We start from the raw sequence: 22,206 nt of genomic DNA, 5'->3' as shown, positions 1-22,206 counted from the left end.
ATAAAAGTTTCAAATGGCTACTTGGGAAAATAAATTACTAATCGAATAAATTATGTATTACGTGCAATGGCAGCTGGTGGACATTACTGATTTCCACAATGGCCACGTCTAGATCAAGTGCCTGCAGCTTGAGGAAATTTGGCTCAGAGTTGATGAGCTGGAATCTGAGCTTCAGACACCGTGATGTCTGAGGAAGGGAGAAAGTTAGCTTTGATCCAGGGAGAAAGTTAGTTTTGATCTAGGAAGCAGTCATGTCCCTTAGGTAAAGCCCTGTGGAGTTAGTTAATGTACAAGGACAGAAGAACATGACTATGAGCAGAGTATGAGATATAAAATAGCATTCTTCGAACCTTGGTCATTGCATTTGTCAACAAGTTTCCTGCAGCCTGTATGAATGAAAGTAGAGATTACAGGGAGGATGGAGCACACTGATCACAACACTATGGTACAGGGAGAGTGAAAAGAAAGTAGTTATTAGAAGAACAAAATGGTCAGGGGTCTAAATATGCTTCTCTGCAGTTACAAGTGTGAGTCCTGAAAGTGATATTGCCTGTCTGGTGCCATGGTTAGGAACATCTCCTTGGGGCTAGAGAGAGCGACTTGGAATGGGAGGGATAGAATCCAGCTAACATGGTTAACATGACTAACAATGATGTAAGTATAACTAATAAAGGGCTTGTGCCAAGGGACTATGAGCAGCTTTTTGGAATTTAAAAGGCAGAACTACCTAGAATTAATCTGCATTATTCCCTAAACCATTTGGAATACAATTAATAAAAATCAAATAGAATGTTCTATTCACAGACTGGTGTGGGAAAAGTGAATTTTACTTCACAGGGTCCTGGCATTTGTTCTGGAATAAGATGAAGGAGTGAGTTGGGATGGGCATTTCTTCTCCTAGTGAATCAGAGAAGTGTAAATGTGGCTTGAAACTAAATAGTTGGAAGAGGTGTGGATGGTTTGGGTGAGGCCTAATTTAGAACGTTAGTGAGAAAAAAAAGTGCTATTTCAGGATCATAAATTGCATAATGATAACCCAAGGGGCAAGTTTCTCACACAGAGGGTGGTGACTATATGCAGAGGAAGTAGTAGATGAGGGTATAATTATGTTTAAAAGACATTTGGATAGGTTCACAGATAGGAAAAATTTAGAGGGAAATAGGTCAAATGCAGGCAAATGGGACTAGCTCAGAAGGGGAAATTATTGGAGAAAATCCTTGGTAGTAGGATTTATGCACATTTGGAAAGGCAGGAACTGATTCAGGGATGGTCAGCATGGTGTTGTGCTGGGGAAATCCTGCCTCACTAATTTGATTGAATTTCTTGAGGCTGTAACCAAGAAGATTGATGAAGGCAAGGTGGTAAACGTTGTCTATATGGACATCAGTAAGACATTTGTCAAGGTCCCACATGGCAGGCTGGTCAAGAAGCTTAAGGCACCTGGGATCCAAGGTGAGCTGGCTAACTGGATCCAAAATTGGCTTGGTGATAGGAGACAGAGGGTAGTGGTGGATGGATGTTTTTCTGATTGGAAGTCTATGACCAGTTGTGTACTACAGGGATTTGTGCTGGGACTCTTGTTGCTTGTGAAATATATTAATGACTTGGATGTGACTGTAGGAGGGATTAGTAATTTTGTAGATGACACAAAGTGAGGAAGATTGTTTTAAGCTATGGCAGGGTATAGTTCAGATGGAAAGCTGGGCAGAACGTTGGCATGGGCGATAAGTGCGAGGATGCAGTTTAGGAGGTCAGATAGGGAAAGGACATATACAGCAAATGGTAGAGTGATAAGGAATATTGAAGAACAGAAGGACCTTGAGGTTCAAGTCCATAGTTCCTTAAAAGTGGCAACAGAGGTAGATAGGGTAATGAAGGCATATGGCATGCTTGCCTTCATAGGTCAGGACATAGAATATAAAAGTTGGGTGTTATTTTGACTGACTAGTTAGCCAATATTTGGTGTATCATGTGCAGTTCTGGTCACCACCCTGCAGGAAGGGTATGGTTTCACGGAGAGTTCTGTAGTAGTTCATCAAGATTGTTAAAGGCCGAGGTGTGAATTGATGGAGGTATACTGTAATATAATCATAAGAGGCAGGTAAGGTAGATAGTCAGAATCTTTTTCCCATGATAGGCTCATCAAAACAAGAGGGAATGGATTTGAGGTGAGAGGGAAGAGCTTTAAAGGGATTTTCATATCTTGGAACTTGCTGCCAGAGGAAGCAGTGGAATCAAACTGAATCACTTTGTTTAAGAGACATTTAGGCATGCACTTAAATAAGCAAGGCATAGAAGGATACAGACCTAATGTTGGCAGATGGGATTACAGGCAACCCCATATTATTGGGGAGTTGTATTCCTACAAAATGGCCCTTATCATGAATTTTTGTAACACAAAGCCACATCATTTTGTGTGTGTGTGTGTGTGTGTCAAGAAAAAGCAAGTGAGAGCAAAATTTTATTCCATATCTCAAACTTTCAGGTAATGATTTGTAAATTCTGCAAGGACAAATTTCTGTAACCAGAACAGCTGTAACATTTGGGGCACTTGTAGTGTAGATGGGCATAAAAGTCAGCATGGATGTGGTGGGCCAAAGGGCCTGTTTCTCTGCTGCACAACTCTAGGACTTTATAAGTCAAATAGGCAAAGATAGTCTTGAGACAGTCATAGAATATATTTGGCACAGTTTCCGAGAAAATACATCATGGAACTAACTAGGGAACTATTTTGTCATGTGTAAGATTTGGTCATGTGTAATGATATCATTGTTCATAGTTATACAGCACAGAACTGGGCCCTACAGCCCAACTGATCCACATTAACCAAGATGCTTATTTGCACTAGTCCCATTTGCTAACGTTTGGCCCATTATCCCTCCAAACCTTTTCCACGTACTTGTCCAAATATAATTATACCCACCTCCTCTGGCAGCTCAGTCCATATACCCCCACCCCCGTGGAAAAACTTACCCCTCAGATCCCCTTTTAATCTTTTCCCTCTCACCTTAAACCTATGCCGTCTTATTTTAGACTACCTATCAGGGAAAAAATAGATGTGACTACCCTGTCTATGCTCCTCATACTATATTAATTAATTATTCAATGATAAAGACATCTTTGGGGATGAGTGATCTTAAAAAGATTGCGTCAGAAATTTGGGTCTAAATCCAGTGCCTTTACTTTAAGCAAAATCACGAAGCCACAGCTGGATAAGCAGATAGGCAAAGTAGAGTAGAAGGTAAGATAGTAGATGAGCCGTGGCTGACATTTAATGAGGTAGCTACCAGTTTTACACAAAGATGCATTCAATCAAGTAACAGAGGCTTTATGAGAAGGATGAGCCGACTATGGCGAACTAAGGAAGTGAATGATGGTGTTCGATGGAAAGGAAAAGCAAATAACGTTGGGAAGATTAATGATTAGCGGGAAAGAGAGAGAGAAAATGTTGGGCACAAACTAGAATCGAGACACCCGTACACGCAAGCCCCGAGGAAACCGCCCCAGCCCCAGGGCCTCGGTGTGCCGCGAGCCCGGGCCGGCCCGAGCTCCCTCCCGCCCGAGAAGCCTCCGCACTGAGCTTCCCGGTGTGGCCGGACTGGCGCAGGGGCCCAGCCACGGTCTCCTTCGAGGCGGATCCCCGCCTGGCGGTTCTGCCTTGGCAGCAGCTTGCTCCGCCCAGCTTGGGAGTTTTACTTCCGCGGCCCACCCGTTCCTTGAGGACTGTCGAATTCATCGCTGGCTGTTAACTGGTAACTAGTTAGTGCTCAGCAAGTAACCATTGTGTGCTATCTACCACTGCGCAGTAACTAGCCCACGTCTGCTATCTGCCTAATGTTCTGGAATTAACTACTTTTCAGTAATTACTAGCTCTAGTAATGCTGTGGCCTAACTAAAAGTTTGACATTAGATAACTGTTCCCAGCTAATTAACTAATTAATTTCATATTGTGCTCAGAAATTAATAATTATTAAGTACCTACTGTTCATTAATTAACCAGCACCTGCTAATTACCATCTAGTCCATGATTACTGTGCATAAATCAGTAATTAACAATTGCCTGCTAATTAACTTCTCATTAATTAACTACATCCGATAAACTACCTGCTACCCCATAATTATTAGCCACTGCTCAGTAATTAATAACTACCTGCTAAATACATAAAGCACAACAGTTACTATCAATAAATCAGCAATTGTGCTAATAAACTCAGTACTACTACCTTGGAAGCTAATTAAGTGGTAATTAACTACTAACAAATCTGCTAACTATCCACTGCTGAGTAATGACCTACTGCCTATAAACTACTGACTGCTTGGTAATTACTACCTCAAGCTCAGTAGTTATGTACTCCCAGCAGATGATCTACTGCTCAGTAATTACTAAATATGATAGTAATTAGTTATTGCCTGCTAACTATGAACTCTCGGTAATTAACTATAGCTCAGTAATTACTAGCTGTGTCAGTAACCATTTCCAGCTAATTGTTCAATAATTAACAACTGCCTGCTAATGATATACTTACTAGTAAGTACTAGCCATAACTAAGTAAAGAATTGCCTATGAACTGTTTACTGGTCAGTAATAATGTGCTACAAGTCAGTGATTAACTATTGCCTGTGAACTAACTACTGCCTCCTAACTAGGTCAAGAACCAGGAAATGTTAGAAATCAAACGTGTCGTAAATTGCAGAGAAGTGGGAGGATTAGAGAGAACAGTGGGAATGTCTGATGAGGTGTCTGTGTCCATCACACCCCTTTCTTTGCTCCCAAGACCCCCTTCCTATCTTTTTATCTCCTTTTTTTTACCTCTACCCACCTCATCCTTCTCTGCCTCTTCTCTCCCTTTTAAAAACAAAGCTCTTTCTTTCTGCACAATCCAGTAATATTGGTGTTCTATTATAGTATTACGTGGGGCTTGGAACCACAGTTAACTCCATTTTTTTTATGGCACTTAACTACTCTAATAGCTTAAATTATGATGAGAATGTACCATGCACTTATCAGCATCTTTATGTTGCAATATTAAATTAGTCAAAGTTCTGTATTGTTGTCAATCATATTTTTAGTGTTATGATTTTCCGTTATTGTTAAACTTTAAACATTGGTTTATAAGTCATTGCTGAATTTCTTAGGGCTGTTAGCATTATTTAAGGCACTGTAAGCTGTTTTATACGGGTCAGGTCAAAAAGAGGTAGCAGATACGAGTCTTTGATCCTCATGCGGGTGAAATGTGTTCTCCTATCCACTTTATTAAAACCATGTTTCCATGGTCCTTCCACATTCTGGGTTTTTCATTCCTGGTCCTATTCCAGTAATTCTCCAAGGATTTAAACAGGTTTCCAAAGTGTGGTGTTAGGAATTGGACATTTCTCCACTTGAGGCCCAATCTGTGAAAAAGCAGGATAACTTCCTTTCTTTAATCCCCTTTTCTCTTACATCCAAGGATCCCAAATGCTAATCTACAGTCTATCAAAGCCCAATTTGATTATGTAAGCTTGGGGTTTTTTAATGTATCCCTCTTAGAATTATAATATTTAGCTTTTATTACAGCTGCTCATTATTCCCGTCAAAATCACATCTCTCTGTATTAAATTTCTCCTGTCATATCTGCCAATTTTTGCCAGTCTGCCTCTGCCTTCCTGAAGCCTGCTGCAGTTTTTACCTCCTCTTCCAGGTGGTATGTTATGTGAATTATAGTTTTGCTGAAGAAAGAAACTTTAATAGTTTTACCCCTGGTGAATAGATTTTTGAATATATTTGGAGAACTGTATCTAATGATGTGTGCACAATCAAACAAGGACATGACAGTCACAAGCCAATTTATACTATTATCTAGTCATGAGTTTGGACCCAAGTGTAACACAAGCTTGTGAGGTACAGATTGTTAAGGTCTGATTATGTGCAGACACAATTATGGGGAGAGGTTACTCCTGGTACAGTAAATCATTTTATAAACTTGCATGGGTAATGCTAAATTTCTGCCAATATTGTCTAAACTCTTAGAGAAACAAAGGACTGCAGATTCTGGAATCTGCATGAAAAACACCATGATGCTGGAGGAACTCAGTAGGCCAAGCAGCATCTGTGGAGAAAAGCAGGTGGTCAGGGCTGAGATAGGAAAAGGGGGAGCCCAATACATAGGAGGGAAAAACAGAGCTGTGAGAGGTGGACAAAAGAGGGGAGGCGGGGTGGGCACAAGGTGGTGATAGGTAGATGCAGGTAAGAGATGGTGATAGGCAGGTGTGGGGAAGGAGGGGAGAGCAGATCCACTGGGGGATGAGTCAAAGGTAAGGAGAGAAAGAGGAAAAAAGTGGGATAGAAAAAAGAAGTTAGGAAAGGGAAGAAGAGAAAAAGCGTGGTTGGGGGAGTTGTGGGGATGGGGATTACTTAAAGTGGGAGAATTCAATGTTCATCCATCTATTTTTAATTAAGTGGAAGAAGGGTCCTGACCTGAAACATTGACTGCCTGCTTTTCTCCACAGATGCTGCCTGGCCTGCTGAGTTCCTCCAGCATCATTATGTTTTTTATCTAGGTTCCAGCATCTGCAGTCCTTTGGTCCTCTACTATTTCAGTGCCCGTCTAAATGTCTCTTAAACATAGTGATTCTATCTGGTTCCATCTTCTTCCTCTGGTAGCAAGTTTTCAGATACTGACCACTCTGTGTTTGGGGGGTAGGGGCGAGCTTTCCTCTCAAGTCCCCTTTAAAACTCTTTCCTCTTACCTAAAACCTATGTCTTCTTGCTTTTGATACCTCTACCATGGGGAAAACAATTCTATCTACCCAACTCATGCCCCTGATAATTTTATATGCATCTATCAGGTCACTTCTCAGCTTCCTTCTATCCAGTGAAAACAAACCCAGCCAATCCAATCTGTCCCTGTAACTAAAGTCCTCAATCCAAGCAATATCCTGGTGAATCTCCTCTGTACTCTCTCCAGTGCAACCACATCCTTCCTATAGTGTGGCAACCAGAACTGCACACAATACTCCAAAGATGGTATAACCAACATAACATCCTGACTTTAATATTCTATATCGTGGCTGATGAAGGTGAGTGTGCCATGCCCCTTCTTCATCATACTATCTCCCTCTTTTGCCACTTTATGGATTTGAACCCCATGGTCCCTCTATTCATCAACATTCCTCAGTACCCTACCATATGCTGAATATGTCCTTTCCTTATTTGACTTCCAAAAATACATCACCTTGAACTTGTTGGGATTAAATTCAATCTGTCAACACTCTGTCTAGCTTTCCATCTGATCTGTTTTCTGCTGTAGCTGTAGACAATCTTCCTCATTATCCACAACGCCACCACTTTTGTGTCATCAGTATATTGGAAAAAGACATAATTTTAGGGGATGAGACTGGAATCAGGGAAAATAAACTGGAACACTTTACTAACATACAGAGTTTTACAACAGCAGTGGGAACCATTTGAAACGGTGGTCAATGGAGTGTAGGAAAAACATAGCCCATTAAAATGCAAGAACAGACCAGCTAGTAATGACCCACTTGGGGTGAATAAATAAGACAGATTTGAAACTTAAGACTAAAACATGTATTTGGTATGTGGACAAAGGAAATGTAAAGTAATTCCAATAGGAGTTTCAAAAAAAAGGAAAGCTAAGTTATACAAATCCATTGTCACTGAATAAAGAAATAAATAAGATATCCTAAACATACGTAAATAACAAGCAAAATCAGAGTGAATATAGCCTATCATGGTGGGCATGAGATTAGAAGATATCAGAAGTGAATTCACTGGATTTAAATTAGAAAGAATGGCACCTTACCCATCTTTGAGGTGCTATATGAAGCCAAAGCTGCCCCAAATCAGGCCAATTGCTTGAAGCATCCAAGGTTTTTCAGGTCGTACTTCCCACCAACTTTGAAAGTAAATTATGTGAATAATGCAAATTATGCATATCTAAAAATCTTTTTCCATCGGCCTTGCAAGAAACTGGCAAATACGACTGTGCTGCATTATTTTAGCAGCAGATTTAAGAGTGCAAGAATTAAAAGATTTATTTTCAACTTGTAGTGTTTAAACAAAATATTCAATAGCAACAAATTATTTTGGATTGCAGTAACTATTGTGTGCTTAAATTTAATTCTCTGGCAATTCCAAGCACAACTTAGTGTACTAACACAGTAATTACCTTTCAAAACTAATTCTGATTTCAAATTGAAATACCAATGTGATGTATAAAGAAAATTCAGTCTGATGAAAGACTGTGAGTCAACATTTTGTAGAGAAGGTTAATCTTTCAAATACACAGAACAAACTGCAGTTAGAGATACAAAAAATAACTGTGAACCAATTTTAACCAGGCAGTGTGAATTATTCATAATAATCTGAACTAACCACAGTTAATTAGGCTATTAAATGAGCCATTGGTAAATTTGTTTATTATTGTCACATATACTGAGCTACAGTGAAAAACTTATCTTGCATACCATTCATACAGATCAATTCATAACAACAGGGCATTGAGGTAGTACAAGATAAAACAATAACAGAATGCAGAATAAACTGTTACAGTTACAGAGAAAGTGCAGTGCAGGTAGACAATAAGATGCAAAGTCCATCTTATCGTACCAGGGGACTATTCAATAGTCTTATAACAGTGGGCTCGAAGCTGTCCTTGAGCCTGGTGGTACGTGCTTTCAGGCTTTTGTATTTTCTGCCCAATGGGAGGGGGAGAAGTGAGAATGTCCCAGGTGCTTGTGGTCTTTGATTACGCTGGCTGCTTTAACTGAGGCAGTGAGGAGTGTAGGCAGAGTCCGTGGAGGAGAGGCTGGTTTCCATGATGTGCTGAGCTGTGTTCACAACTCTGCAGTTTCTCGCTGTCATGAGCAGAGCAGTTGCCAAACCATGACGCATCTAAATAGGATGCTTTCTATGGTGCATTGATAAAAGTCAGTGAGTGTCAAAGGGGACATGCCAAATTTCTTTAGCCTCTTGGGGAAATAGAGGTGCTGGTGAGCTTTCTTGGCTGTGGCGTCTGCATGGTTGGACCAGGACAGGCTATTGGTGATGTTCACTGCTAGGAACTGGAAGCTCTCAACCCTCTCGACTTCGGCACCGTTGATGTAAACAGGAGCATGTGCACTGTCCCCCTTCCTGAAGTCAATGACCAGCTCTTTTGTTTTGCTGACATTGAGGGAAAGGTTGTTGTCATGACACCATGTCACTAAGCTCTCTATCTCCTTCCTGTACTCCGACTCATTGTTATTTGAGATCTGGCCCACTATGGTGGTATCATCTGCAAACATGTAGATGGAGTTAGAGCAGAATCTGGCCACGCAGTCATGAGTGTATAGGGAGTAGAATAGAGGGCTGAGGACAGCCTTGTGGGGCACCAGTGTTGAGGATAATCGTGGCAGAGGTGTTGCTGCCTATCCTTACTGATTGCAGTCTGTTGGTCAGGAAGTCAAGGATCCAATTACAAAGGGAGGTGTTGAGTCCCTAGTCTAGGAGTTTGGAAATGAATTTGCTTGAAATTATAGCACTGAAGGCAGAGCTGTAGTTAATAAACAATAGTCTAATGTATGTGTCTTTACTGTCCAGATGCTCCAGAGATGAGTGTAGGGCCAGGGAGATGGCGTCCGCCGTAGACCTGTTTCAGCAGTAGGTGAATTGCAGTGGTTCGAGGTTTTCCAGGAGGCTGGAGTTAATGCGTGCCATGACCAGCCTCTCCAAGCACTTCATGATGGTGGATGTCGGTAGTCATTAAGGCACGTTACCTTGTTTTTCTCAGGTACCAACATGAGAGTGCTCTTCTTAAAGCAGGTAGGAACCTCAGATTGAAGCAGGGAGAGGTCAAGAATGTCTGCAAATACCCCCACCAGCTGATCTGCACAGGATCTAAGGACGTGGCCGGGGACACCAGCCGGGCCAGGTGCTTTCCGTGGTTTCACTCTCTGCAAGACTGATCTTGCGTCTGTCACAGCGACTGTGGGTTCAGGTGCTTTGGAGGCTTTTGGGGTGGGTGGTTATATTCCAGTCCCCTTCTGTTCAAAACGTGCATAGAATGTGTTGAGCTTTTCAGGAAGGGATGCGCTGTTGTCGGCGATGCTGCACAACTTCATTTTGTAGCTCGTTATAGCATGTAAGCCTTGCCACAACTGACGGCTGGTCTGGGACTTGATTTTGTACTGGTATTGTCTCTTGGCATCCCTGATAGCTTTACGGAGGTCATATCTTGATTTCTTGTAAAGGTCAGGGTCACCTGATTTGAATGCAGTCCTAGACTTCAGTAGGGAGTGGATCTCCCGGTTCATCCATAGTTTCTGGTTTGGGAACACTCAGATTGTCCTCTTTGGTACATGGTCCTCAATATACTTGCCAATGAAGTCCATGATGGTAGTGACATACTCATCTAGGCTGGCTACTGAGTCTTTGAACGTGGACCAGTCCACTGACTCAAAGTAGTCACATAGAAGCTCATCCATTTCGTCAGACCAGCACTGTATGACTTTCTGCACTGGACCTTCACATTTCAGTTTCTGTTCGTATGCAGGGAGAAGGAGCACAGCCTGCAGGTCTGATTTACAAAATGTGGGAGGGGGATGGCTCGGTAGGTGTCTTTGGTTGTGCAGCAATGGTCGAAGGTGTTTGGGCCACTGGTGGGAAAAGAGACATGCTGGTAGTATTTTGCTAATACACTCTTGAAGTGGCCTGGTTGAAGTCACTGGCAATGATGAAGGGGGCCTCGGTATCCTGTTTCAAGGCTGTTGACCACGGAGTATAGTTCATTGGGTGCAGGCTTCATGTTCACCTGGGGTGGGATGTAGACTGCTGTCAGGATAGCTGAGGTCAACTCCTGTGGTAGGTAGTATGGGTGACACTACATTGGATATTCCAAGCTGAGTGAGCAGAAACTCACCAGGACCGTCACGTCTGAGCACCACGAGGTGTTGATTAGGAAGCAGACCCCTCTGCCTCTAACTTTGCCCAGGGATGCCATACGATCCGTCTGGTGAATTGAGAAGGCCTTGTGTTGTATGGCACAGTTAGGTGCAGTAGGTGTAAGCCATGTTTCAGTGAAACATAGCACACAGCCATCCCTCAGTTCTTTTTGGTAGTTTCACTCTTAATTCATCAACTTTGTTCTCAATGGCCTGGACATTAGCTAGTAGTATGCTGGGGAGAGCGGATTTGAACCCACGCTGTTTCAGTCTCACCTGCAGCCCAGCCCTCTTACCACGCCTCCGAGGTAAGTGGCTGCGTCTGGTCGGTCCTGGGAGTCCTGGAGTGAAGTCATTTGTTGGTTCATTTAATTCTAAAGTAGTTAAAAAATGTCTTTGAGCCCCAGGATCAGGTTACATCGGGATTTCCAGGAGTGATTGCCAGACAGTGTCATTCAGGATTTGAAGTTTTGTGCAGTTTGTAACTGAACCAAGATGAAATTTGCTGACTCAAAATCATTCCCGTATATGTTAATAAAATACATTTGAAGGATGCAGTCAATTTTCACTTCTCAGTATTTAGGTCAACAGCAGGTGGTGTTGGAACCTAGATTGCTCGAAATCTGCATGAGGCAAATTTATAGTGTTACTCTTCCTTACACATGAACTATGCACACTTGTTGAGTATAAACCTGATTTTTTTTTCAATGAGCCGTAGTAACTATACTTTGTGACCCTTTATTCAGCCCGTGTTTCATATTTCATTGAAGTGACAGCTATAAGTTTGAAAATTAATTCTATAACATTGAACAGAGTGCCAGCTGTATATTAGGGTGAGAGGGAAGGTCTTGCAGTTTTATAGTGCCTTTTCATCTTAGAACACCCAAAGTGCTTTAAACCAACTTAAGTACTTTTGAAGTATAATTTCTAATATCAGAACTCAATACGTGCATGGCAGTGCCCCACCACCAGCAGTGAGGTAAATGACCAGGTAACCAGAGCTGACAGAAACCTTGATTGTAATCTTATCTATTTCCCACATATCAGCTCTCACCCCCTCTCCTCCTAGAAAAAGCAAGGATAAAGTTCCCCCGGTCCTCACTTTCCATCCCACCAACGTCTACATTCAACAGATCATCATCCTCACAATTTCTGCCACTTCCAATGAGATTCTAACACCAGATACATCTTCCCCTTCCTTCCCTTTTCAGCATTCCAAAGGGATATTCCCTTTGCGACACCTTGGTTCAATCTTCTATCTTCACCAATTATTGCCCTTCTGAAGGCATTTTCTCATGCAACCTCAGAAGATACAACACCTATTCTTTTACCCCTTGCCTTCAGGAATTCAAAGAGGAATCCAAACAAGTGAGACAGTGATTGCCTGCATTTCTTCCAATCTAGTCCACTGCAGTTGCTGCTCACAATATAGTCTCCTCTACATTGGAGAAGCCAAAAGCAAATTGGATGACCTCTTTAAAAGCCAATATTACCGATAATAACCTAATGCAGAATCAGCCTGTGTTCAGTCCACAGGGATGACCAAGAGCATCCTGTTAACTGCCACTTTATTTTTCCATCCTGTGCCCACACTGACCTATCCCTTTGTGGCCTCCTGCACTTTTAAATGAGGCCCAATGTAAAATTAAGAAACGACATTTTATCATTCGCTTGTGCATGTTACAACCTCTCAGACTTGGTATTGAATTCTACAACTTTAGGTAACTTGCTTTCTCTGTTTGGATCAGAACAGGTTGGTTCTGCTTTAGGTCATCAGCGGTAATACTGGCTCAGTTTTTCTCGCTCCACTAGCATCATCTGACCTTTTTGGCGTTACTTGTAGCTCTACATTATGCAGATTTTACATTTATTTGTTTGCATTCTCTCTTTCTAAGTGAACCTCACTTCACAGCATTTATGTTTCTTTGTGCATGTTTTCTCTCTCTAGCTGCCCTCATCAGACTGTTAACCAGATAACTTCCTCAACAGCTTATTCCTCATAACAACCCTGGACTCAACCCACTAGAGATATTCCCTTTATCTGATCCATCCCTTCTCCACCATCTCTGCAACATAAAGAGGGAAAACAAGATAGTTTTCTCATGGAGTTATAGGATTGTGCATCATGGAAAGAGGCCATTTGCCCTAATTCATCCATGCTGACCAGTGGGCACAGTTCCATATTAACTCCATTGCCCAGCATTTGGTCCATAGTCCTCTAGACATCTAGATACTTGCTCAACTGGATACTCCTTAAATGCTGTCAGCGACGTAGTTTCAACCACTCTCTCAAGCAGTAAATTTCAGGTACTTACCACTCTGGGTGAAGAAGATCCCCCTCGTATCCCATCTGAACTTCTTCCCCCTTACCCTAAATCTGTGTTTATCTGTCTCTGATATACGGAAAAGTTTTCTGCACTCGACCCTATCTATACCCCTGATAATTTTATATACCCCAGTCATGTCCCCTCTTAACTTCCTCTGCTCCAGGAAGAGAAGACCTGGTTTTCCCCCCTCCATGGACTCTGTCTAGACTTTTCACTACTTCTTTAAAGCAACCAACAGAATCAAAGACCCCATCACCCTGAACATTCTCTCTTCTCCCCCTCCCATTGGGCAGAAGATACAAAAGCCTGAAAGCACGTACCACCAGGGTCAAGGTCGGCTTCTATCCCACTGCTATGAGACTAGTGAATGGTTTCCTAGTACGATAGATTAACTCTTGACCTCACAATCTACCTTGTTATGACCCTGCACCTTATTACCTACCTGCACTGCACTTTCTCTGTAGCTGTTACTTTATTCTGCATTCTGTTATTGTTTTACCTTGTACTACCTTGATGCACTGTGTAATAAATTGATCTGTATGAACAGTGTGCAAGACATTTTTCACTGTACCTTGGTACATGTGACAATAATAAACCAATTCCAATTTCAATTCTCCAGTCTCTCCCCATAGCTGAACTGCTCCATCTCAGGCAACATCCTGGTGAATCTTCTTTGCACTGCCTTACTGCTATCACATCATTCCTATACTTTGGTGAACACAACAACATGCAGTACTCCAACTGAGGGCTGACCAATGTTTTTTGAATATTGGAGTATAACCTCCTTATTTAATCACTGACTAACAAAGGCCAGAATCCTGTATGCCTTCCTTACTACATTGTCTACCTGCATTGCCACCTTCAAAGATCTATGGACTTGTGCTTCAAGGTCTCTTTGTTCCTCAGTATTCCCAAAGACCCTGCCATTTACAATGTCCCAGACTCATTACTGGCCCAAAAGTGCATCATCTCGCATTTCTCTGGATTAAACCCCGTCTGCCTTTTTTCACCCCATTTCATCAAAATGTTGATATCTCTCTGCAGCCTACCCTCCACATCGTCAACAACTCAACCAGTCTTTGTGTCATCCACAAATTTACTGATCTTGCCTTCCACATCCACATCCAAGTCATTCACATATATTACAAACAAAAGATGAGACAAAAGATCTTTGACCTGAAATGTTAATTCTGTTTCTCTTTCCACAGATGCTGCTTGACCTGTCGTGTGTTTCTAGTGTTTTCTGTCTTTGTTTTTAATCTGTGGTAATGAGAGGTAACTTTTGAACATGACTTAGAGAGAAACAGCCTGGTCTTTTTTGAACAGCATAGGACCTTTAACAGCCACCTGAGAAGACACAGGTCTTTGATTTAACAACCTGTCCAAAAGATGGCATCTCCAGCAGTCCAACATTCTCAGAGTATTGCTGAGATTATACACTTGTGTTCCTGTTAGCGAGGTTTCGATCCCTCATCATCTGATGTAGGGGAGACTGCTGCCAACTGAGGCAAACTGGACAAGAGTGAACTGAAGCACTTTTGTAATGTGGTTACATCAATTACATTGGCATCTCATTGCTTATCTTCCCTGTAATTTCTTATTTAACCTCGCTCAGTGTGCTGTAACCCTGGGCTAACCTAATCAAAAAACAAATTATGTTGGGCTGCTTCTGTATAGGCTCCTTCTACTTCAACAAAAAATCATCTCGAGCTGTTTCAAATATAGTACCTTAAAGCCATGTAGCTGTATGTGTAAAAAGTAAAACAGATAGGGTTGCCAAACCTCTAGGAATGGTCCAAAAGTCTCCAGCAATTTGAATGAAGACTGTAAAAGCCTTGGGGATGGGATGAAATGATTTTGGTGTCTGTTGGTTAGAAGTAGTGTATCATGTGATGAAGCTTCCAGAAATAACTCCAAAGTTAGCAACCATTATCAGGAACAGGTGCTTTACAATCTGCACCATTCACTCCCAGAAAGCTTGATGAATTTCCATATCCTCCATTTATTCTTTAGCTATCCTACCACAGTGCTTGCTCTTCTCTTGTTAGCTCATTGTTAAAACAACCTACAGTGAAAGCAAAGATGCTTGCTGATTTTAAAAACTCTAAGAAGTTTCTTGGAAATTTTCACTGTAAATTGTTGGTTGAAGACAACCTGTTATTTGCTGACTGTGGTAAAATTCTTAATAAACATCCCATACACTGGTGGATGTAGTGATCTGGTGAAACAGTGCTGCCTCTCGGCTTCAAACAACAAAGTGACAGCAAACAAATGATCTGTTATTGAGTGAGTTTGTTGAGAAGTGAATATTGCCCAGAACTCCATGGATAATTGTTCAACTTCTCTTCTAGAATGTACCATAAGACATTTTTCTGTCCATGTAAGAGGGCTGAAGAGCTCGCACTTAACGATTCACCCAAAAGTTGGGATCTCGGTACTGCACTGGAGCGTCAGCCTAGATTGTTGCACCCAAGTCCTTGGAGTGGGTCGCACTTGGCGAGTGACTGAACCATGACTGACACATCATATGCACCTTGAAATTCATTAAATTGCTCTGTCCTCTTTCTTAAAAAAAAAATACGTGTTTCATTTTGTAATTATGAAGATGTTTGCGAGATGGACATACCTCACCTCAGTGTTGGTCAAATTGGTAAAGAAATTCCTATTTGATTGCAAGTGCCAGATGCATGCATGTTCAGCCACTGGTTGCCTCCTGCACATCCACTCCAGTGAAGTCAATTCAGACAGATGTGCACAGATTGAGAATAATTGGCAGCCAATACTTTCGATACTCTCAAATTTGTCATATGACTCGTGCATTATTTAAAATCTAGATAGATTTGGAAAGAATTCTGTGTGAGGTCTAGTTTATAAATTGTATTATTGATGGTGATGTAAAGGATTTTTAATATTGGTACATCACTGCAGATACCTTCATTTTGTTTCATTTTGTAACTATATGCTCTTTCTCAAAAGGTTCGTGGAAGGCTCAGCTGAATAAATACTTTTTTATACAAGTACACTTTTGTGATATCTATGCTTCACCAGCTTAATTATATGTTTCCAGTAGCTGGCTTTTATTTGGGATGCACTTCTTCCAAAAAAAAATAGCTGCTGTGTTGCAGATAAAATACTGCAAAGACAACATTGGTGTGGCCTTTGTTGATAAATATTGATAGTTTTGAGCAGAACCACCAGCAGTTGCTTGATTTAAAATGAAGTAACTGAGATTTCCACAAGTATACTCAAAATGTAGAAGCCCTGAAAATACTTGGCGATACTTGCAACACATGTTCAATATCCTTGGTCCTCTGGACTTTGCATGAAGTCCAATGGCTGAGTTCTGTCTTGCTAAGGTTGCCTGGCATTTACAATGGGGAGGTGACTTTTAGGTCTTATGCTAAGTTAGACTGATGCAAGAACAGCAACACCACTGATTCCAATGCAGATTGTTTGGCTGTGAGGAAGAAAGGAGAAGGAAAAGTATGTTTCTTTTCCAAAACAATGTGTTAATTTTTTCAGATGTTTTTTAAATTATTATATTTTAAAATAATTTTAATGTTTACTCACTTTTAACAGTAACAGTTCTTTTTCAGAGCTGTTCAGAAATATTTATAATCTTTGACAGCCAGCAAAGCTGGGGCCTGTGTCTTTGCAAATTTTCAAGGCTGGGTCTTTGCAAATTGTCAAAGCTGCAATGGGAATTTTGGGGCAAGACAACTTCATTGTGGGGTAGAACTGGGTTGTATGACACAGAGTTGAATTTTAACAATTGTGGGATTGTACAATTGGAAGATCCAAATTTCCTTATCTTAGTAAAAAAAATTAACAAAATAGAAAATGATGTGATGAATGTTTAGTGTAGTGCAAATTAGTCTATGTTGTTAATTAGTTTATTTGTCTTTGAGGGAGATTAATGATTGTTTAATAATTTAAAATGACTTTTTCCTTTTTTAGTTTATGAATATATGCCCTTGTTGGACAGAAGGTCACGATGTCTAGGCTGATTTCTGCAGGTGCACGTTACCTGAAGCACAGACTCTTTCACATGAATGTGTGTGATTCATCTCTAATTTCAGTGAATGGGAAGTGTGTTTTATCATGTTTAAGGACATTCCCATTTTATAAACATCCTTTGTCATCGCTGTCCACACTTTGTTCATTGATGGATGAAAAGAATATTGTTCTTCTGGGTGCTCCTGGTGCAGGGAAGACAACGGTAGGGGTCATTCTTGGTCAGTTGACTGGCCTTCCTATGATAGATATTGCTGAATTACTTGAAAACACTTGGCATATGAGTGTGACTCAGAAGCTTCAGGAGATTGGTGATGAACTATTTTTGCAAGAGGAGGGTGAAATTCTTAAGAGATTTTCAATAACTAGAAGCATTATTGCTCTTACTGGGTCCAATCCAATGCACCCTCAGAGCATGTACCACATAAAGAAGAATGGGATCGTTGTTTACCTTGATGTGCCTCTTAAAGATTTACTTGAAAGACTTGAAGGGATGAAGATAGATCACATTGTTGGGCTGAGGCCTGGTGTTCCAATGCAAGAAATTCTTCAAAGCAGACAACAATTTTACCACATGTGGTATGACATACGGGTCCTATGTCAGTTTGGTGACTCAGCAGAAACAGTTGCTGAGAAGGTTCTTGATGGTTTGAAGAGGCATCAAGGCTCTGAGATGTTTATTTCCACAAGAAGTACAGCTAAAAGCCCTGAGTTAATGAAAGATCCCAGCTCCTTCACTGATGTTCTTATTGAAGGCTTGGCTTTAGATGGAGGTCTCTATGTCCCTGCGGACTCCCTTCCAGAAATGACTGTTGGGGAGTGGCAAAGGCTGGTTGAAGCACCTTACACTGAACGGGCCCAGGTCCTCCTTGAAAGGAGTGTGCACCCTGATGATGTGCCAGCTGTCAAACTGCGAGAGATGGTGAAGAGAGCATACGGACAGAACTTTGCATGTAACCGCATAGCACCAATCAGACATTTGACTGACAATCAGTTTCTTCTTGAATTGTTCCATGGGCCCACGGCATCCTTCAAAGATTTTGCTTTGCAGTTGTTGCCACAACTATTTGCATATTGCATGCCTAGAACTTGCAGTTATCTGATTCTAATGACTACATCTGGGGATACAGGGAGTGCTGTTCTGGATGGTATCAGTTGCCTCAGTGATAATGACAAGCAGAGAATCTCAGTTCTCATATTCTTTCCTGAAGAAGGAATTAGTCAGATTCAGAAGGAACAGATGATTAGTTACGAAGGAAAAAATGTGAAGACTGTAGGTGTCAAGTCAAACTTTGATTTCTGTCAGACAGCCATAAAACAAATATTCACAAATCCCGATTACACTGGCTTCCTGACAGTTGAATATGGGTCAGCTCTAAGCACTGCAAACTCAATAAACTGGGCTTGTCTACTGCTACAGGTAATCTACCATGCCTCTGCCTATCTTGATCTAATTAAGCAAGGCATAATTACTTTTGGAGATCCAGTTGATGTTTGCATTCCCACGGGAAATTTTGGCAATATATTGGCAGCGGTATATGCAAAATGTATGGGGATTCCAATTCGAAAATTCATCTGTGCTTCAAATCAAAATAATGCCCTGACTGATTTCATAAGAACAGGCAAATATGATTTGAGGTATAGAATTGTAACAGCTTCCTTGTCTCCAGGATTAGATGTTCTCAGGTCCTCCAATGTTGAGAGATATTTACACCTTGTTGCACATGGTGATGGGCAGCTGGTGAGGGAGTTGTTTTCCCAGTTGGATGAAAGCAAACATTTTCAGGTGCCAAATACTTTGCTGAAGAGAATTCAACATAACTTTGTGTCAGATTGGTGTTCAGAGAAGGAGTGCTTGGCTGCTATATACTCTGTGCATAAGTCCACCGGATACATTCTGGACCCACACACGGCCGTGGCAAAAGTTGTAGCAGATCGTCAGCAAGACTGGAGCTGTCCAGTTATTATTTCATCAACAGCTCATCCTTGTAAGTTCACAGCTGGTGTGTTACAGGCTTTGAGAGTTAAGGAAATTAGTCAGCATCCATCTGATCAGCTGCAGATGTTGAACTCCCTAAACTCCTTGCCTTCTGTTCACAAAGCTGTGCTGGAGAGAATTGGCAAGAGTCAGGCCCAAAAAAAAGAAGCCTGCCCAGCAGATCCAAGTGCAATTATGGATACTATAGAAAATTTTATTCAACAGAAATTCATGAGAGTTGTTTAAATTGTATGGGCCTTGATTTTCACCTGTAAACTCTTGATTATGATCCAAGTTTGAGGAATGAATTTGAAAACCACTTCTATGTTTTCTGCTGGATTTAGAAGCATTGTATGTCCCACCATGGGATTGGATGGTCCTGTAGCATATATAAGTTGCATCCTGTTCCCTTATGAAATGGTTGTGACCTTTTAAGCTCATCTACTGTGTAAACATCTTTATCATTAACAGATTATATAGGATAAGTATTTCAGCAGCAAAGGAAGTATTGTATCTGGTCCTGGGAAGCAAAGCAGAGAAACTAAAGGGTATTACCTAATACTGGGCACAACATAATCCAGTTTGAAGTACTTAAGAAAAAAAGACCAGAAAATATTGAAGGTAAAATGCTCAATAGCGGAGAAGCTAATTTTTATTAAGTTATTTAAGAAAGAACCCAGCACAGAGAGATTGGAGAGCAAAGCAATATTGAAACAATGAAGACACTTGGAAGAGAGTGTTCAGGTGGTAACTAACCATATTCACATGAATGATAAAGGAAAAAAAAATTAACAGGAGAAAATGGTGCTTATTGACAAATGTCAAGAACAAGATTCATTTACAGGAAAATGGTGGGAAGTACAGAAGAGACCTGAAAATGTTATTGCAGGTTATGAGAAAATATTAACATTAGCTTAAAATGCAAAATGTTTTACAAGTAATAAGCAATTGAAGAGCTGTGGTCAGATCTTTGTGAAGGCAATACAAAATATTCATTTATTTCTTGTCACAGAGACTATGGCGGAAGTGTTAATTGAGTCCTTTGCATTTAATAGCAACCTGATGTTGTGAAGGTTACACTAAAAGTAACAGGACAGGACATAGTAGAGAGAGGAGACAAACTAAAAAGATGAATCTTACACAGTGCAAAAGAAATATTTTAATTGAGGTGATGAAAGAATCAATGCTGAAAATAGTAGAGGAATTGTTTGCAACCTTTCATTCCTCATTGGAGACAGAAGTAGTACCAAGAGCTAATTGTTTTCTAATATTGCACCATTACTCAAGAAAGAGAAACTGGGAAACAACAGGTCAGTAGGGAAATTATTCAAACCATAATCAGGGACAAAATACACTTTCATTTAGTTAAGTAAAATGGAATGCATTTACATAGAGTATAGAACACTACAGCACACTTATGGAGCTCTAGAGTGGAACTTGGACCCACAACTTCATTTGCCCATAGAGTAATGGAGAGATACAGCATGGAAACAGGTCGTTCGGCCCACCAACTCTGTGACAACCATCAAGCACCATTTTTACACTAATCCTACCCAAATCCATTCTATTCTCCATACGTTCCCATTAACTCCTCAAGAGACTATCACTTAACTACACACCAGGGGCAATTTACGTTGGCCAATTAATCTATCAACCTGCAGTATTTTTCTGGTATTTGGGAGGAAACTGGTGTACCCAGAGAAAATCCATGTGGTCACAGGGAGAATGTGCAAACAGCACTGGAGATCAGAATTGAACCTGGGCTGCTGGAACTGTGAGGCCCTTAAAACATGAAGTTTCATTCTGAATTGCCATTTTTAGCACAATTACCAACTATCACCCCCTGGGGGTCGCAGTCTCAAAATAACAGGTCAGCTATTTGTTACTGAGTTGAGAAGAAACTTCTTTTCACAGGGGGTGGTGAATCTTTGGAACTCTCTATCCAGGAGGGCTTGTGTGGTGAGGATATTCAAGACAGAGATACTTAGATTTTTGGATGTTAAGGGAATCTAGGGATATGGGGTTAGTACAGGAAAGTGGTGTCAAGGTAAAAGTCCAGTCATGGTCTTACTGAATGGCAGAGCAAGTGTGAGGGGCCAGATGGTGTATTTCTTCTTGTATTTCCTTGTTCTTATACTTGAGCTGTAATTTTTTTCAAAGAAATGAAGCAAGTTTATCGAGTGAAATTTTCTTTCTGTTCCATACAACATAGTTGCTTATATACTTTTGTACATGTTATCATTGGCTCCTGGTAATCAGTTCCATTACTTAAACAAGATTGGTACATCTTAATTATCAGTTTCTTATTTTCCAAGTAATTTTGAAGATCGTCATTTAGGTGTCTAGTCTTTTGGTATCTTTACAGTGCTCAGTGATCCTTGTAAATCAACATCACTATGTCTTCTTATTCTGGAATAAACAGCATTTATCCCAAGCAAGCAGCTTATTAAATGATGTTAATGGACACAAAATCATGGAAAATTTGCAAACAATTGTACTAAGAAACTATACTTATGTGGCAACTCACCGTCTAGTCGGGCGAACCGGCTCGGCAGTCGGGTTGCGTGGCGTCGGAGCGACGAGGCCCAAGATGGCGGCGGGCCTCGTCTTTCCGAGCGACGGGGAGAACCCGTGCGCGGGAAAGTCCTGATGACGTAGGACTTACGTCATTACCGGTTGTTTTGGGCGGGAACATTCTCCCTTAAAGGGCCCGCGCAAGGCGGGAAAATAAACCAGTTCTCTTTGGCAATCCTCCGAGTACAGTCTTGTTTTATTCTGCGGTAGCAACCGCTACATTGGTGACCCCGACAGTCCAAACGGCTTTTGGACCCGCGAAATGAACGACAGCGCAGCAGCCAATGCAGTGGCCCTCAAGCTGCCCACCTTTTGGACACTTCGGCCCAGCGTCTGGTTTGACCAGGCCGAAGCGCAATTCCACCTTCGGCAGATCACCTCCGACTCCACGAA

General features: G+C 41.2%; 1 protein-coding gene across 2 annotated transcripts in view; it reads left to right on the top strand.

Annotated features, from left to right (window-relative positions):
* The first annotated feature begins 3,465 nt into the window (after nt 1-3,465).
* LOC127570869 (threonine synthase-like 1) overlaps nt 3,466-22,206 on the top strand; it is a 36,810-nt gene continuing 18,069 nt past the window's right edge. Inside the window, exons 1-2 of one of the 2 annotated variants that reach the window (XM_052016757.1) lie at nt 3,466-3,752; nt 17,205-19,575. In XM_052016757.1, coding sequence (XP_051872717.1) covers nt 17,242-19,485 — 2,244 coding nt within the window. In that variant the 5' untranslated portion in view covers nt 3,466-3,752; nt 17,205-17,241 and the 3' untranslated portion in view covers nt 19,486-19,575. Of the gene's footprint in view, nt 3,753-17,204; nt 19,576-22,206 lie in introns of those variants that run through there. The other variant, XR_007956414.1, reaches the window with a different exon arrangement.

The sequence above is a fragment of the Pristis pectinata genome, chromosome 5 (genome assembly GCF_009764475.1).
Source record: "Pristis pectinata isolate sPriPec2 chromosome 5, sPriPec2.1.pri, whole genome shotgun sequence".
Taxonomy (NCBI): Eukaryota; Metazoa; Chordata; class Chondrichthyes; order Rhinopristiformes; family Pristidae; genus Pristis; species Pristis pectinata.
The sequence above is the reverse complement of the archived record's forward strand: the minus strand, read 5'-3'. Positions and strand labels throughout refer to the sequence as shown.